The sequence below is a fragment of the Amia ocellicauda genome, chromosome 6 (genome assembly GCF_036373705.1).
Source record: "Amia ocellicauda isolate fAmiCal2 chromosome 6, fAmiCal2.hap1, whole genome shotgun sequence".
Classification (NCBI taxonomy): Eukaryota; Metazoa; Chordata; class Actinopteri; order Amiiformes; family Amiidae; genus Amia; species Amia ocellicauda.
Genome location: NC_089855.1, coordinates 3,683,056 through 3,702,275, shown reverse-complemented (window position 1 = coordinate 3,702,275; position 19,220 = coordinate 3,683,056). Strand labels below are relative to the sequence as shown.

Below are 19,220 nucleotides of genomic sequence, written 5' to 3'. Positions count from 1 at the left end.
TGGGGTGTGATGATGGTGCTCCGGCCAAGACACACCGATCCAGGACAGAATATTGTGCAAAGGAGCTGGGGTCCCAACCTCCGAAGAGGCAACTGTGGTGGCTCAACCTGGAGAGGGCCTCTGTCTCCTTGCCAAATGTGTTGGTGTCATGCTCTCCACCTGAAGCCTCGAGGGATAAAGCGTTGGGGCACAACAGAGGGGAGCATGAACAAGAGTGACAGCTTTCTGACACTGATCTCTCAAAGTAGTGAGGCACACAACCCTTGTGGCAAGGCAAACTGTGTGACAGTGGCAGTTTTGAAGAAGCAGGGAAACTGTGTCTCAGGTGGCCTTGTAGCTGCAGGGCTAATGACATAGAAGAAAAGGAATGCGTAAGTGACAGGCTAGTGTGTGAAAGTTAAAAAAAAACAGCAGCAGTAAAGCTCTCATATCTCATAGAAACGACAATGAGGGTGGTTCTCCAGTGTGCAGTGTACTTGGGCTGAAGCAGGTGTTATTGATTACACACCAGAGCCTATTTCCCACCAAGATGCTTCAGGAACTGATACAAGTGTTTTCTTCTTGCTGTGAGCCATGTGAGTCTGTTCCCTTTGGTGCTCGCCTTCTCTGTGTCTCTCTGAGGGTTAATAAAGACTGCAGCACTGCAAACAGCAGCCTCTGGGGTTAGTGCGAGAGGATGCCCATAAAAAACGACAGGTGAAGAGTCTGATCCAGAAGAGCTGTGATTGGAGCTGAAGACTGAAGTGAACAGACACACAGCCCAGGTACCTGGCACTGAACGTCACTCCACACTGAGAGCAACAGAACACAGCCACGAACTGACTTTTGAAGGTTTGATCTTTTCCTTTTTGTAAAATATTTGTAAAATCCAGATTCTACCTCAGAATTACTCAGATTTAGTTTGATCCCATTCTTCTCAAATATTAAATGATAATATTCCATGATACTCCAATCATATCCTTTACAAACAGATTTTCACCAAAACTATATTGCCTAGATACGTCTATGTAATGTGTCAACAATCTATTTGATCACATTCATTAATGCTGCTTTTCAATACAGTCATCCCCGAATTACATCGTCTTGTCCTACATTGTTCCACACTTACATCGGCAACATAGAACTAACAGGCACATGTTCATTTTCACTACTGTTGCTAAATGTCATCCTCGAATCTCAGATTCTGTGCAGCATCTGACTAAGGTCACCAATGATCTTTCAGAAGGATTAATTGGAACTAATTGCTCAATTGATTTGCTTCTGCGCAGAAGAGTGCAACTGTTGCCTGAATCACTTGTGTAAAAGACTCAACTGCACTCTAGTATAGCAAGTCAGTTCACTCTTCACAAACTGCTTGATTGGGGCTGCTAATTTATTTATTTATTTATTTTTAAAAGAATGATGGGTAAATGGTTTCAGTGCAAAACATTTCACTTGAAAGAATGGGAGCGTGTTTTTATTCATTTATTTAAATATAGTGGAGGGTCGAAACACCACATATCCTTTGGCTTTGTCATCAAAGAGAACATTGGGCTGGTGTTGGGCAATATTTGTATTGTGGGTTACTAGTGCATTTTTATTTCTGGCAACACCAGAGCTTCATTCTGGAGTAAGCGCTTGTATACAAATCTTCTCCCTGCTCTCTCTTTTATCTCTTTTACACTTAACGGCTTATTGTTTTCATGATCGCTTCTAATAGACTCTTCTGTTTGGGTTTACAGTTTAAGAGTGTCTCCTTTTCCTTCAACTGTCATTTGTTTGTCAGATTTCATACTTTTTGTAAATCTTTCATAAGTACAAATATATATATATTTGTTTGGTCAAAATTGATTGTTTGGAACCACCCTTCCCTTTTTGACATTGGGTTAGAGGGGTTTGTAGGAAGCAATTATGCTGTCACGTCAGGAGATGAACATATAAAAGATAAATTATAAATATTTATACATTTGTAAATATATTTGCATATATATTAAAGGATAGGTAGTGTTTCCAAATATATATATATATATATTTATGAACAAGATGCATTTACACACATGTACAGTGCTCTCCAGATGTATTCATTCCTGATAAATTCCATTAATACAGGAAACCTTCAGGAGGTCTCTATATAAGAGCAGAATGTTGCTGTAGATTTGTTTTTGCTGGATTTTATTTAAAGAATGTATCTGACCCTCATGTTTTCTAGAATTGAATGACAAACGTGACTTTGCTCTGTGCAATGCATGTCATATTACCATTACACAAAGGAGGTGATAATCGAACTACAGACCCATGTCAAGACTTCCATGCCTTGCAAAAACTGCATTATTTTCTATCAATTAATGGTATTTTAAATATTAATCCCTCTGTTTTTAGACCTGGTCATATCACCACAACAGCAACGATGCTTATCGTAAATGATATCGCTAATGCTTAAGATGGTAGAAAACATTGTGCTGCCATGTTTGTGGATCTGTCTAAAGCTTTCGATACAGTGGATCATGCAATTCTGTTAAGTAAATTGTCATCATGGATTGGGGTCTGATGCTTGCAGAGGGTTTTATAATTATCTCCAGTATAGAACTCAGACTATTATAGTTGATGGGGTCAAATTGGAGTTCCCTGAGTTACATAAAGGGATCCCTCAAGGTTTGATGATCGGCCCTCGACTGTTTACTCTTTATGTAAATAACATTGATGAAGCTGTAAGAAAATGTAAGATTAATCCAACTGTTTGAGCAAGCCTTGTTACATCTCAAATCTGATGTTTTTGCTCTGCAGAGAATAAGCTTGTGCTAAATGCAAATACATCAAAATGCATGCTTTTTTCAAGGTCACATGATTTAAATTATTATTACATTTCTAATTCTAATGTTACTAAAATTTAATTTGTTACTTCCTATAAATATATTTTCAGACACATGTAACTGAGTTTGTGAAGAAACTAAAGATCAAGATTGGTTTCCTCTATAGAAAGAAAACTTGTTTAACTGGTGTAAATCGGAAGAAAATTATGAATGCCACTTTCATGTCCATTTTAGATTATGGTGACAGGGCCGTTTCTAAGCATAAGCATTAAATCACATGTAAAAAGATATTGATTAATGTGCTTTTCAGAATTATATTAAATATATTCTAGGGCAATTTGTTACACAGTTTACATTAAATAATACATTTGAAAATGTACTTCTTCAACCTAAAGAAATGCATAACTGAGTCAGTGTCCCCCTGACCTCCCAGGTGCCCCTCTTCTCTTCACAGACCCTGTGTGAGTCATGAGCGACCCCAACACCTCCCTGCCCTTAGCCTCCGACTTCATCATTGTTGGAATGCCAGGCCTGCAGGAGCACTACACCACACTCTTCTTCATCTTCCTCCTCCTTTTCCTGGCCACCTTCTTGGGGAACCTGCTCATACTGGTGTTGCTGTCCCTGGACCCCCGGCTCCACACACCCATGTACTTCTTCCTGTGGAACCTGGCTCTCCTGGATATGCTGCTGACAACCACCATCATACCCAAGCTGCTGGCGGTGCTGCTGGGGAACAACAGAATCTCCTTTGCAGGCTGCTTCCTGCAGATGTACTTTTACATTTCTATCAGTGCCACCGAAATGTTCCTAGTGGCAGCCATGGCTTACGACCGGTACGTGGCCGTGGTAAAGCCACTGCATTACAACTCCATCATCAACAGCAGGGTGTGTCTCACAATGATGTCCACAGTCTGGGCACTGGGGTTCCTCTCCCCTGTGGTGTCCGTGGCTCCGGCCAGCTCAGTGCCATTCTGTACCTCCAACAATATCCTGCACATTGTCTGTGAATACCCCTCTATAATGTCTCTAGCCTGCGCTGATGTGTCGGCCCAAGTGAATCTTACCCTGTTGATCGCCATGGTGGTTACATGGGGGGCTTTTCTGTTTGTGCTGTTTACCTACTGCAGAATCATAATAGCGGTGGTGAAAATGAAAACTGTGGAGAGCCGGAAGAAGGCCTTCTTCATGTGCTCCTCTCACGTAGTGGTGGTGGTGCTGTACTATGGCTCCACGGCTGTGGAATATATAGGGCTAAAGGTGGACAGCATTTCCCCCGATGGACGTATTTTCATCGGTGGGTTGAACTACTTCCTCACCCCCCTGGTCAACCCCATCATCTACAGCTTAAGGAATGAGAAGATCAAGGCAGCAGCTAAGAGGTACTTTAGACTCAAGTCTGCCTTTCCACGTTGTGTCAAGAACAGTGTCAGGGCTGCTGAATAAAACTAATCTCAAACTCTGCATTCTCTATGTCCATTCCAGAACAGGGACCAAGCCAATGCCTCTTGAAATCCCTCAACAAAGAAGGAGGGAGACTGAAATTACAAATTTTGCAAAGACAAAATCAGATGGCATGTGTTGGTTTGCCTGGATATACTCAGGGGCAGATGCAGCCGCGTAGGTCGACCAATACAATAAATTCATCAAGTTACACAGAAAGTCCCCCTGTAAATCGGATGTGTTTGAGAATGAAACTGGTAGACAAACAATGTGCGCATTGTAGGAATACAGTGTAACTTCTATGCACAGGAACACTGCCAAATAATGCTTAAGAGGGTGTAGTAACACAGTATGTAACTGTAAAATTTACATTATTTTTCAATTTTTGGTGACCTAAACTTTTTTTTTTAACCACTGGCAATTTACCGCTTACCTTTGTACCATTTCAGGTTATTCACTGGACTCGAACTGCTTAAATTTCAATAAAAACTGGAAAAATAACTCAAAAAATTTGCTGCTGACTCAAATAATTGGGGAGGACAGGAGGAAAACCAACCCACTGCATCATGTTACTTTACACTAGTTGGCTACTTATCTCTACTGTCTTATGTTCAAGTTATGTTATGTTCTTATGTTCAAATGTAGCAATAATCCAACTACCAACCTAATGCACACTTACTATACAAAAAAGGTAAGGTAATGCAAACGAAGTTTATCCCCATCTTCCATAACAAACAAATATCATATTAGCATATATCATATTACAACACAAAGGATGAATATAAAAAAGGGGCCAGGTGAATGAGAGGGAAAGACACATCTAATCACTGTGGGCTCTGGATGGAAATGTACCTTGTGTGTGCGTAATGTCCTTCAGGGCTGCCACAACAAGCTAACACTAGCTAGCTACTTCTCGATAAAAAGGGAAACGTAAATCTGAAAAATCTAAAAGTGTTTCACAGTTTGCACTAATAATGTCTCTTTTCTAATATGGTACTGTATCCATCACTATCGCTTTACCACCAGTTCGTCACACTCATGTACAATACAGTGGTAAAGGAATGAAGATGAAATTTGAAAATTATCATAGGATGAACGCAATGCCAATATTGTATTCTGGTTGTTGATTGGTTAGGGAGGACGTCCCTTGTATCATCATTTTATGTGTTTTGGCCAATAACAGGTTAGCATGAAATAAAAATGAAGTACATTAAACTGATATAAGAGATCCCACCCTAAGGATGACAGCAAGAGCCCGTCCTCCTCTGCCCCCCACCACCACTTCACACAACCTGCCCTTTCCACTCTGCCTCCAGGTGTCGCTGTTGAATAATTTTAATCACAATTTCAATAATGGACTTTTTCCAAAGAAGAGAGAAATTATTTTATACATTATACTAGGATTTGGTAATGGTTTATTCAACCTCCTCTGCCTCTATGGACCAGCCTCCTCACACACACACATACATTTATTCTCATTTAGTATTATTTCCTAATTGCGTGAAAGCCTTAATTAGCCTGAATATACAAGTTTTTATAGAAATAATAGCATGTATACAGACCTAGCAAAAGCCAACAAGTTGGAAATTCCTCTCTATGATAAAAGGACCACACAGTGAATAAAAGCCCGCAGCTGCTTTCTTGTTTAGAGTCTGTTTGTGGACTTAAGTGTCTTTTCAAAAGGTGGCTGGATATGTCACACGGTAATGATTGATTGACAGTTGTTAATGAGGATTGTGGGACTGAACTTCTTGCAGTACATGAATGGCAGCCATCTGGTTTCTGCATCCCATGCCTCCCCCAGGAAGACAGATTACGAAACTACACTTTTTGGGAGCATGTGACTGACCCTGACCACAGAACCACGTGTCATGCTTCTATAAAGGCTGTTACATTTTGTTGTTCAGAGAGACTCCGCTGAGACTTGAGCTTCCACATCTGGGCCTTCCAGGCCAGGCATTCATCCATCCATTTTCGAAACTGTTTATCCTGGTGAGGGTCGCGGGGAAGCCGGAGCTGATCCCGGCAGGCACAGGGCACAAGGCAGGAATACACCCAGGACAGGACACCAGGCCATTGCTGGGCAACACACACACACATACCTACAGGGTAGAGCCCTGCATTTCAGCCCAAGCCCGATGGGCCCCGACTTATTTGCGCCCCTAGGGCCGGGCTTCGGGCAAATTTTCACATCATAGTTCACAAGACCTGCGCTATTTCTCGGTCACAGAAGAGGGAGGTAGTTATAGTAGGAGACTCAATTCTTAGAGGCGTAGATCACACAGTGTGTTCTAGTGATAAGGAGACCCGCATGGTATCTGGCCTGCCTGGTGCTCAGGTTCCAGATCTCCCTAAACTAGTAGACGGGCTACTGGCCAAAGCCAGGGGGAATACACTGGTCATGGTCCACATTGGAACCAATGACATAGGAAAAGGTAGGGCAGAGGTTCTGCAAGATGAATTTAAAGAGTAGTTTTCTCTGAAATATTTCCGGTAGCACGTGCTAGGCCAGGGAGAAAAAGTTTAACACGTGGTTGAAATCTTGGTGTAGGGAAGAGGGGTTTAGGTTTATGGAGCATTGGTCTTTCTTCTGGGATACATGGGACCTGTACAAACCGGACGGTCTACATCTAAACAGAAGCATTGAGAATCATTTAAACTAGGGCCCAGGGGGGCAGGGAGCTCTGACAATGGGAGATGTTCCTCTAAGGAAAAAAAAAACAAGGGAACCTGCTAGTAGGAAAGTCCTGAAATGTTTGTACCTCAATGCCAGGAGTATAAGGAACAAGATGTTAGACTTGGAAGCCACAGTGCTGGCATGTGACTATGATGTTGTAGGAGTGACAGAAACATGGCTTACAGAAAATGATGGGGATGAATACAAGTTGGAAGGATACACACAGTTTAGGAGAGACAGGCAAAATCAAAGAGGGGGTGGGGTAGCATTATATGTGAAAAATTACACTGAGGCAGAAGAACCCAAATTAGATCCCAGTAACAGAACAGAATCTTTGTGGGTGAAACTTTTGAACAAGAGATTTGGAGGATTAGTGGTAGGAGTGTGTTACAGACCACCAAACTCAGATATTCACAAAGATGTTGCATTGTACAGTGTAATCAGGACTGCATGTAGCAAGAATGTGGCTGATTTCAATTTTCCAAACATAGACTGGGAAAGCCTGGTTGGGACTATAGAAGCAGAAATAGATATGGTTGAGATGGTAAATGACTGCTTTCTAACTCAATTTATCAGGGAACCAATCAGGGAGAGTGCATGTATTGACTTGATCTTTTCAAATGACCAAGACAGAGTCAGAGGGACACTAGTTAGAGAACCAATGGCAAATTGTGATCACAATATGGTTAGCTTTGAGGCATTCTTTCAAAAAACAAGGTCCAAGTCTAAAACAATGGTCTACAATTTTAGAAAAGCAAACCTTGAAGGTATATGGTGGCACTTAGAAGAGGTAGACTGGAGCACACTGGATACGGATTCAGAGAAATAGATGGTTATATTTTAAGAATATACTACTTGAGGCTCAGGAGCAATTTGTACCAAAACTTAGCAAAATTGAGGATCTAAAAACATTGGCCAAAATGGTTTAATAGAAGTATGCAAAAAAATATCAAGAGAAATAAAATGTTGTATAGCGCATACAAAAGGGATGGAGACAAAACAAAATACATAGAATATGTTGAGCTGCAAAGAGATCTTAAGAAAGGGATCAGGAAAGCAAAGACGGAAATAGAAAGAAACATAGCTCATTAATGCAAGGGGCTTTTTTCAATATTATAACAGCAAGAGGTCAATAAAGGAGGAAGTGAACCAGATAAAGGGCAAAAATGGAAGAATCTTGGAAAATGAACAAGATGTGTCAAATGTTCTAAATGAGTATTTCAGAGGTTTTTACAAAATAAAAAAAGAATAACATGCCACATGTTAACAATCAGTCCAGACAAACCCTAAGAGTGATCAGGATAAATGAGGAGGAGGTACTAAAGGGACAAGCAGAATTAAAAACAAACAAATCACCTGGGCCAGATGGGATATTTCCAACAGTACTTAAAGAAATGAGGGAAATTATTCATAGGCCTCTAAGTCAAATATTCCAAATGACACTTAGAACAGGGGATGTGGAAGACAGCAAATGTCATACCAATCCACAAGAAAGGGGACAAAACTGAGCCAGGAAATTATAGACCAATCAGTCTCACCTGCATCACTTGTAAAATGTTGATAAAAATGATCAGACAGAAAATAGAGCAGCATCTTAATGAAAACCATATTCTTGGAGATAGTCAACATGGGTTTAGACGAGGCAGATCATGTCTTACTAATTTATTAGAATTTTTAGAAAATGCAACTGCACTTGTAGATCATGTGAAAGCATACGATATGATGCTGATTTTCTTAAAGCTTTTGATAAGTTTCCACACCAAAGGCTGATCCACAAATTGGAAGCTGTAGGCATTCAGGGTAATGTAAGTAGATGGATTATGAACTGGTTGATGTATAGGAAACAGAGGGTGTCGATTAGAGGATTTGCTTCTAACTGGAGTGAGGTTGCTAGTGGAGTTCCACAGGGATCAGTACTAGGGACTTAGATAATATTCAGTTGTGGGCCGACACCTGGCAAATGAAATTCAATGTGGACAAGTGCAAGGTAATACACGCAGGTAACAAAAATGTCCACTATAATTACACTATGGGAGGAATATAACTAGATGATGTATCACAAAAGAAAGACCTAGGAGTCTATGTGGACTCCTCACTTTCTCCATCCAAACAATGTGGGGAAGCAATAAAAAAGGCAAACAGAATGTTAGGGTATATTGTCAAATGTGTAGAGTTGAGAACAAGGGCAGTGATGTTCAGACTGTACAATGTACTAGTTAGAGCTTATCTGGATACTGTGGACAGTTCTGGGCACCACACTTCAAGAAGGATATTGCTGCTCTATAGGCAGTTCAGAGGAGAGCAACCAGATTTATTCCAGGTCTGAAGGGAATGTCCTACTGAGAGACTGAGGGAACTGTACCTTTTCACCCTGGAACAGAGGAGACTACGTGGGGACTTGATCCAAGTCTTCAAATTTATGAAGGGAATCGACCACATCAAACCAGAGGAGCTTTTCCAGATCAGCAGGGACACACGCACCCGGGTACACAAATGGAAATTGGGCTTCAAGGCATTTAAAATGGAAAACAGGAGATTATTCTCTGTGTGAAGAAGTGTCACAATCTGGAACAAACTCCCCAGCAATGTGGTAGATGCTGAAAGTTTGGGAACATTTAAAAATAGACTGGATAGGATCCTTGGATCACTCAGTTATTAATTGACACCAAACAAGCAGGATGGGTCGAATGGCCTCCTCTCGTTTGTAAACTTTCTTATGTTGTTATGTTCTTATGTAGTGCACCAATCAGTAGCAGCAAACAAATGAGTGCGAGTGATTTCCTCGCCAAACCAACTCCCTCTACGGTGAATGTGAATGCGTGAATGTCTATTGTATGGATATTCAGCCATTTGAAACATTAGCAGGGAACGGTTTAATTCAGTTAGCACGAGAGCTAATAAGTGTAGGTGCAGCCCACGGCCGTCTGTCAGCTACAAGTTTACTCCCTGACTCCACCACAATCTCCTGAAAGTGCAAAGAAATGGCATCTGCCAAGAGAGGGGATGTGGTTGAATAGATCATGGGGGTCATGTCGTTGATAAATGTGATCATGACAACTGACATGTGGACAGATGATCACCGTAAAATAAGCTACATGTAAATCACATGTCACACCACAATATGACATGAAGAGCAGGTTACTCACTGTAAGATATTATTTTTGATTATTATTATTATTATTATTATTATTATTATTATTATTATTATTATTATTCAAGATTTTAACAATGACAGGCAAATATACATGTACACACACACGTACATACACTGACACCCATGTGTACATATACACACACATGCATAAATATACATATCTAACGCAGAACTCACCAAAATAAGGAAAAAAAAAAAGAAAAAAAAAAGGCTATGGTATTCCAGATACACTTAGCAAATTAATGGTAAGGAACAAAATTAAATTTCAGTTCAGCACTATGATAATCTGATTAACTGCGCCATAGCATGCTTCATAGAGGGACAGAGGTATCGTTCGATTGTACATGGAAATTAAATAATGGTTGAAAAAGGCCCTGGGAGGAACACCATCTATCAAAAGGTGATCAAACTTTGTGGAATTTTTCCAGTTTCAAAGAGAGAGAGAAAGATATCCTTTTCATGGCATATAACTCCCACATATATGAAATCCATACCCTGATTGGGGGTGCTTTTAGCTGCCAAGCTAATACATTTAAGGAGGTTATTTTGATAAGTGTCAATTTGAAGACTGGTGGAAAGACCCAACAAAAATATCTCAGGGAGTTTGGGGATTTCCATATCAAGAATAATCTGACTTATATTGGAGATCTCAGTCCAGAAACAGGATATCCTGGGGCAGTCCAAAATTTGATGTAAATATGAACCTTGGGCATGGCATCCTCACCAGCAATCCGGGGGGTAGTTATTATCAATCTTATTAATTTTAATTTGGGTGAAATGAAACTGTAGAAGGATTTTCAACTGCATCTCCCTCCATCTACTGCAAATGGTATTAGCATGACCATGACCCCAGATTTCTTCACAAGAGTTGAATGAGAGATCTTCTTCTACAGATAAGCAAGGACACCATTTTTGGATCATATCCTCAAAACCCAGACTCTTCCTGTCAATCAGTATATTATATATTTTGGATAAAATTTTATCTGTGCCTGGAGAGATTATATTGATTTCCAATTGAGAGTAGGGATGATCCATGAAGGCCCTGTTAGTTTTATTATTTATATAATTTACTACCTGTGCATATCTGAAGAAATCCTTAGGGGATAGACCAAATTTAGATTTCAGTTCCTCAAAAGTTAATAAATTACAGTTGTCAAAGAAATCTCCTAAACAAATTAACCCCAGTCTCTGCCATTTCAAAAAGGTAGTATCGAGAGTCGGTGGAGGGAAGAGTAGGTTTGAGCATATAGGAGTCAATCTAGAAATGTCTGAGGGAATGCCCACATATTTCTGGACCTCCCTCCAAATCCTCACAGTACATTTCACAAAAGGATTTATAGAGGATCCTGAAGTAGCCGCAAGACTAGGAAGAAACGGAAGGCCCGACAGGGATGTAGTGTGGACACCTTGGTTTTCAATATCCAACCACAGACCTGCCCAAAAATGTAATCTCATATCCGGAAGGCCAAAGCCACCTGAATTTACAGGAGACACTAGTCTAGTATAGCTGATTCTGGGTCTCTTATCCCTCCATAAGAAAGCTCTTATCTAAATATTTTAGACTGGAAGCTGGTACATGCACAGGCAGGGTCTGAAATAAAAATAGTAATCTTGGTAAAACATCCATTTGTATAGTGTTTATATGTCCCAGCAAAGATATAGGTAAATCTATCCAGGTCCATCTTAATCTCTTAAGAGCCCAGGATAGTTTACTTTGTAGAGGTTATTGAGGTTAAACAGGATAAAAATCCCAAGATATTTAAAGCCATGCATCACCCAATGAAAGGGTATATATCTAGGTTCAGGGGAAGGGACTTCAGTTTTACTAACATTACATTTAAACCCTGAAAGTATACCAAACTCCTTAAAAGTATCCAATACTGAAGGGATAGAGGATTCAGGATCAGTAATAAACAGAAATAAATCATCTGCATATAATGACAATTTATGGTTTTGTTCAGCTATATTATAACCATGAATGCTATGGTTTTCTCTCACTGAAATGGCCAAGAGTTCTATAGATATAGAAAATAGCAGAGGGGAAAGGGGGCTTCCCTGTCTGGTGCCCTGCTGCAACCCACACCTGGGAGAGAGAATCCCGTTAGTGCATACCAGAGCCATAGAATTAGCATACAAAGCCTTAATTAGGTCTACAAAACCTTCACCAAATCCAAATGCCTGAATCACAGTAAAAAGATACCCCCAATCCACCATATCGAAAGCCTTCTCTGCATCAACCGAAACAATCATGGCAGGTGTTCTACTTTTGTGAATATGGTGCATAATATTAAGTAAACATCGAACATTATCTGACAGTTGGTGCTTTAGGATGAAACCATTCTGATCCTCTTTAATTATCGTGGGAAGAACACCCTCCAACCTTTTTACCAATACTTTGCAGAACACTTTTAGGTCCGAGTTAAGTAAAGATACTGGTCTGTATGAGCTGCATTCCAGAGGGTCCCTCTCCTTTTTATGAATAACCGATATAGAGGCATAATTCCAAGAAGGGGGGATGCATCCGGATTCTTTAATATAGTTAAATAGTTTTGTTAATAATGGAGAGATTTCCTCTGAGAACTTTATAGAATTCGTTTGTAAAACCGTCCAGCCCGGGTGACTTGTTATTCTTCAATTTTTGTATTACTGACTTAACTTGAGACAGTGTAAATGGAGAGTCTAATAAATCTCTGGCTTCCTGAGAAACCTGAGGTATAGAAAGCTTATCAAGAAAGATTTTACAACTAAAATTATCAGAGCTAGATTCTGTGGTGTAAAGTTTGGAATAAAAGTTATGAAAAGCTTCATTGATGCTATTTTGATCATATGTGATATTACCTTAGGTAGTTCTCAGCCCTTGAATTGTATTTAATTTATGTCCTTTTTTAATGTATAAGCTAGCAGTTTATCTGGTTTGTCAACTCCTTCATAACAGGAATGTTTAGTAAGCCTCGTTAGATATTCAGTTTTTTCTTTTAAGAGAGTGTTCAGTTCTCCTCTAGTTTAGTCAATAAGGAGAAAACATCTGCTTTCTTAGTCTCTTTGTGTATTTTTTCTAATTCAGCAATTTGTATCTTCAATGTCAAAACTTTGTGCTTTTTCCTGCTTCTGAGCTTTAGTAAATGACATAAATTATCCTCTTACAACAGCTTTCACAGTGTCCCAAAGCATATTGATCAAAATATCTGGAGTATCATTAATTAAGAGACACTCTTTGAGTTTTGATCTGAAAATGTCAAGAGTAATGGGGTTGGCTAAAATAGAGGGGTTTAGTCTCCATCGGGGGGTTTGATGGGGAAGGTTAGAGAAACTTATGGAAAGATATATTGGGGCATGATCAGAAAGTATTATATTGCCAATTTCACAGGAATGTACTTTCTCCAGTATCTTTTTAGGAAGTAAAAAATAATCCAAAATTGAGTAAGATGAGTGTTTAGAAGAATAAAATATATAATCCCTTTCAGAGATGTGTAACTTCCTCCAGACATCACAAAGGCCAGCCTCTTCGCACCAAACTTGAATAGCTTTTGACATGTTTGGATTGGATTCCATATTTTTGTTTGATTTGTCCAGATTAGGGAAAAGAGCAGTATTAAAGTCACCAGTTATGATATCTTTTTCCTTTGACCGTGGCCAACCTGTTTGCCAAGGTAGGAAACCGTAGCTTTTCCAAATTCACATTTAGCCAGGTTGAGTGTTAATGATGCCTGGGCTAAACACTCAAATACAGTTCGTAACGTCATGATATGAGACGACCAGTCAGATGAATAAACAACTAAGTCATCCAGATATGCATCACAGTGTGGAATGTCAGACAAGATTAAATTCACCAAACGCTGAAAAGTGGCAGGAGCATTGCGCATGCCAAAGGGCATGACAGAGTACTGCAGAAAGTTATCTGGGGTCACGAAAGCAGAGAACTCGGAGGCACGAGGGGTTAATGGTACTTGCCAGTAACCTTTCAGGAGATCCAGCTTACTGACAAATATGGCGGAGCCAACCTTATCTATGCAATCATCTAATCTTGGTAACGGGAACGAATCTGGGACAGTCACGGCATTCACCTTCCGGTAATCCGTACAAAATCGGAAGGTACCGTTGGGTTTAAAGACCAAAATACAAGGGGAACTCCAGGGACTAGAACTCGGCGTAGCAAGGCCATTTTCTAGCAGATATGCTACGTCCTGTTTCACGATGTCCCTTTTGTTAGAATTAACGCGATAGGCATGTTGTTTAATAGGAGCAGCGTTTCCCACGTTTAAATCGTGTTCCAAAACTGTAGTGCGAGTGGGGACATCAACAAAAAGACAGGGGAAATCCTGGATTAATTCCATAATGTCCTCTCTTTGCTCACTAGGTAGATGGTCTAATTGGGAAGGGAAGACCAGCAACATTTCAGAATTAAGCAACCGAGCGCATTGCTGAGGAGTGTTTCGCAACACCAGGCCATTCTCATCACCAAAACTAACCTCCATAGTGTCAACCACAGAGGCTGGGACAGCAGAGCAGACATCGGGCTCTGCAATCTTCTCTGACGACTTTACTGGAGGGGTCAGTCTCGAGTGATATAACTTTAACATGTTAATGTGGCACACTCGAGACTGGCGTCTGCGGTCGGGAGTTCGAACCACATAATCAGTGTAACTTAACTTAACTTAAGAGAGGGAGGACCCTGGAATAGGCAACAAAACCAGAACCTGGTCACCTGGCTGTAGAGAACGTGTGACAGCATGCTCATCATAGTGATGCTTCATTTTCCTCTGTGAAGAGGAAAGGGAGTCTCTTGCTAGAGCACACGCCTTGTGTAACCGCTCACGAAAACGACTAAGATAATCCAGCACATTTGTGGGTGTGGAGGAGTCAGTGGTCAGTAACTGATCCTTCAACACCTTCAGGGGACCTCTAACACTGTGACCGAAGACTAAATCAGCAGGACTAAAACCCAGCGACTCTTGCACTGTTTCACGTATAGCGAACAAAGCAAGGGGAGCACCTTCATCCCATTCTCGCTCTGACTCGAGGCAAAATTTGCGCAGCATAGATTTAAGTGTCTGATGCCAACGCTCTAGCGCACCTTTCCGGATGATATGCACTAGAGACGTGGTGTACAATGGAGAGGGACTGTAAAACCTGCTTGAACACGTTAGAGAGAAAATGTGTGCCTTGGTCTGTCTGTACAATTTTCGGGAGCCCAAATGTAAAAAATAACTTAATTAGTGCTTTTACAACAGACTGAGCTGTAATTCTACGTAGTGGAATAGCCTCGGGATATCGGGTAGCAAGACACATAATTGTAAGCAAAAACACGGTTGACATTCAACTGCAAAGCCAGGACATTCGTTTTAGCAAGCAATGCTCCCACATTGGATTCATTTGGACACAAGGGGGAACTCAAGCTACCGTTTACAAACCCTGGGGCAAGAACCGAGTCAGACAGGTCAATCACGTCACCGAACCTTCAGGACTGAGCACGGGTAACAGCACATGCTGGAAACACACTAGGGAAGCTCTGGGCCAAATAATCTGACTGAGTGTCCGGACAATCCAACACTTCCAATACAGGCAGCACTTTACCTCCAGCAATATCATTCCCCAATATGAAGGTGACACCTTGCACCGGCAGTGTAGGCCGCACCCCCACTTTGAAAATTCCGCTAACCAAGTCGGACTTGAAATGTACACGGTGTAGAGGAGCTGACACAAAACCCATCTCAATGCCCTGAACCAACACACTCTCCCCACAGAACGAGTCATTGGAGAAGGGCAAGAGATCAGACACTATAAATGATTGTGCGGCACCAGTGTCTCTCAGAATGCGAACAGGTCGCTGATCTTCCTGATCGCCAGTCAATGACACTAGACCATCCAAAATGAATGGTTTGTAACTGAGATCTGGTGAATCAGAAATACACGTAACCTCAGGCATAACTGTCGTGGGGCGAGAAATGGTCTTAATCAAGCCCACTGCTTTTGGTGGACAGGAAGGTGGCTGCGATTTGCGTTTCAGGGCTGGGCAATCGGCAACAATATGGCCCAACTGGTGACAATAAAAACACTCCCGCTCCTCTCTCTCACGGGGAAGACCCACTGAGGGATGACCGACTGGAGCCGAGGAGCCGAGGAGCCGGGAGTGGCGGTAAACGCTCTACGGGACGATACAAAAACACTTTTGTGTGTTAATACAAACTCGTCAGCTAACACAGCTGCTTGTGCCAATGATGTTACCTTTTGTTCAATTAGATAAGTAACCAAACGGTCAGGTAAGCTATTTTTAAATTCCTCCAGTAACACTAACTCTCGGAGTGAAACCACATCAGTAGCCTTACTGGCAGTGCATCATCTGTCAAACAGGGTTTCTTTTTCCCTAGCAAACTCCACAAAAGTCCAGTTAGTAGACTTCTCGAGGTCCCTAAACCTTTGTCGGTAAGCCTCAGGTACAAGCTCATAAGCACGGAGCACTGTAGCCTTAACAGTGTCATAACACAAGCTGTCCTCCAGAGAGAGGGCAGACATCACCTCCTACGCTTTCCCAGACAACTTGCACTTCAGCAAAAGAGGCCACATGTCTTTTGGCCATCGCAGGTAAGCTGCAATGCACTCGAATGCACCGAAATAGGAATCGACTTCTGTTTCACGGAAAGGGGGAACTAAAGCGATTTGTTTACTTACATCAAAGGTGTCAGTGGGATGAGCTGGTGGAGAAGACCCAGGACAGGCTACCGGAGAAAGTTCCCGCCCCGCAGTGCCAGCTGCGAGGGACGTCGCCTCCAGTTCAAGCTTCCGCAGCTGTACCTCTTTCTCTGCCTCGATTTCCATCCTGCGGATCTCCAGCCGCAGATTATGTTCAGCCTGCCGTTCCCTGTCCTGCGCCTCTAGATGAAGATGTGCCAGACGGATCTTTAGTCTATCGCTCGCCGCGGACCCAGAAAACCCAGGGGAGAGGGGGTCAAAGCGGGGCATTGTCACCGGAGCCTTGGCCTCTACGGCAGTGTATGCCTCCGCACCCGTATTGCCAGGCCTCCGCGCTGCCCGCACTCTCCTTCAGACCGGGCACGGGCCACGCCGCCGGGGCCGCCGTGCGCATCACCGGGGTGACCGGGGCAGAGGCAGGATCAGGCAACACCGGAGGCACAACGAGCACTTGCCCTTCCACCAACTTATTCATGACGATCTGTCTAAGCTGAGCTTTAACAATGTTCCTCGGAACTGTGAAACAGAAGTGATCCGCTATAGCATATAAATCAGCCTTGCGACACACATCAAGATGATCCAGAGACGGGACACTCAGAAAAGCACTTAAATCAAAACTGGCCATAATTGTGACAAAATACACCGCAAAAACCAATACCAATAATATAAACACAACACCTGCACAGCACAGCACAACACCCACACAAACACTACCACTATTTGCGTGCAACTACGGAAAGAATAGAACTCCTGGACGAGCCCCCAATTATGTTGACCCCAAGTGGCTGATGTAAGGGGATAAGAGGAACTTAACATAAAACACACAAATGCAGTAGTGGGAGAGTGAAGGGAGTGCAAAAACCAACACAATATCAATAAGATATATATATATATATATATATATATATAAGAAGGGTTTATTTACAATGGGGAGGGAGTATATACAAGTATGTACAGTATACCAAAAACACGTGATGATAATGATACAAATAATGAACAAATATACAGAGGCAAACACCCTGGGCGGTGTCGGCTAACACTGAATCAAAACAAAACCTATCTAAGCTAGTCTAAAAGAGTAAACCACTACCTGACTTGGATTTGTAGGACGATCCTAACTAGCTACACTAACTAAACTATCTAAACCTAACAACTAGTACAGAGGGGTGATCACCGCCCCTACCTAAATACCTAATGTGCTAGACAACATACAGTGAGGGAAAAAAGTATTTGATCCCCTGCTTACTTTGTACGTTTGCCCACTGACAAATAAATTATCAGTCTATAATTTTAACGGTAGGTGTATTTTAACAGTGAGAGACAGAATAACAACAAAAAAATCCAGAAAAACGCATTTCAAAAAAGTTATACATTGATTTGCATGTTAATGAGGGAAATAAGTATTTGATCCCCTATCAATCAGCAAGATTTCTGGCTCCCAGGTGTCTTTTATACAGGTAACGAGCTGAGATTAGGAGCACTCTCTTAAAGGGAGTGCTCCTAATCTCAGCTAGTTACCTGTATAAAAGACACCTGTCCACAGAAGGAATCAATCAATCAGATTCCAAACTCTCCACCATCTCGCAAATGGAAGAAACACAAAATAACTGTCAGTCTCCCTCGGTCTGGGGCTCCATGCAAGATCTCACCTCGTGGAGTTTCAATGATCTTGAGAACGGTGAGGAATCAGCCCAGAACTACACGGGAGGATCTTGTTAATGATCTCAAGGCAGCTGGGACCATAGTCACCAAGAAAACAATTGGTTACACACTATGCCGTGAAGGACTGAAACCCTGCAGCGCCCGCAAGGCCCCCCTGTTCAAGAAAGCACATGTACAGGCCCGTCTGAAGTTTGCCAATGAACATCTGAATGATTCAGAGGAGAACTGGGTGAAAGTGTTGTGGTCAGATGAGACCAAAATCGAGCTCTTTGGCATCAACTCAACTCGCCGTGTTTGGAGGAGGAGGATGAATGACCCCAAGAACACCATCCCCACCGTCAAACATGGAGGTGGAAACATTATGATTTGGGGGTGTTTTTCTGCTAAGGGGACAGGACAACTGCACCGCATCAAAGGGACGATGGACGGGGCCATGTACCGTCAAATTTTGGGTGAGAACCTCCTTCCCTCAGCCAGGGCATTTAAAATGGGTCGTGGATGGGTATTCCAGCATGACAATGACCCAAAACACACAGCCAAGGCAACAAAGGAGTGGCTCAAGAAGAAGCACATTAAGGTCCTGGAGTGGCCTAGCCAGTCTCCAGACCTTAATCCCATAGGGAGCTGAAGGTTCGAGTTGCCAAACATCAGCCTCCAAACCTTAATGACTTGGAGATGATCTGCAAAGAGGAGTGGCACAAAATCCCTCCTGAGATGTGTGCAAACCTGGTGGCCAACTACAAGAAACGTCTGACCTCTGTGATTGCCAACAAGGGTTTTGCCACCAAGTACTAATTCGAAGGGG

General features: G+C 41.9%; 1 protein-coding gene across 1 annotated transcript; it reads left to right on the top strand.

Moving 5' to 3' along the window:
• Window positions 1-3,257: 3,257 nt before the first annotated feature.
• LOC136751704 (olfactory receptor 6N2-like) lies at window positions 3,258-17,247 on the top strand. The gene is made up of 2 exons (XM_066707497.1): window positions 3,258-4,171; window positions 17,109-17,247. The coding sequence occupies exons 1-2, from the start codon at window positions 3,258-3,260 to the stop codon at window positions 17,245-17,247; spliced, it is 1,053 nt and encodes a 350-aa protein (XP_066563594.1).
• Window positions 17,248-19,220: the final 1,973 nt, after the last annotated feature.

Coding starts and splice junctions, on each gene's coding strand:
- LOC136751704 (XM_066707497.1), top strand. CDS start 3,258: ATGAGCGACCCCAACACCTCCCTGCCCTTAGCCTCCGACTTCATCATT. Junction 4,172..17,108: donor ATCAAGGCAGCAGCTAAGAG/GTACTTTAGACT, acceptor ACTCTCCTTCAG/ACCGGGCACGGGCCACGCCG.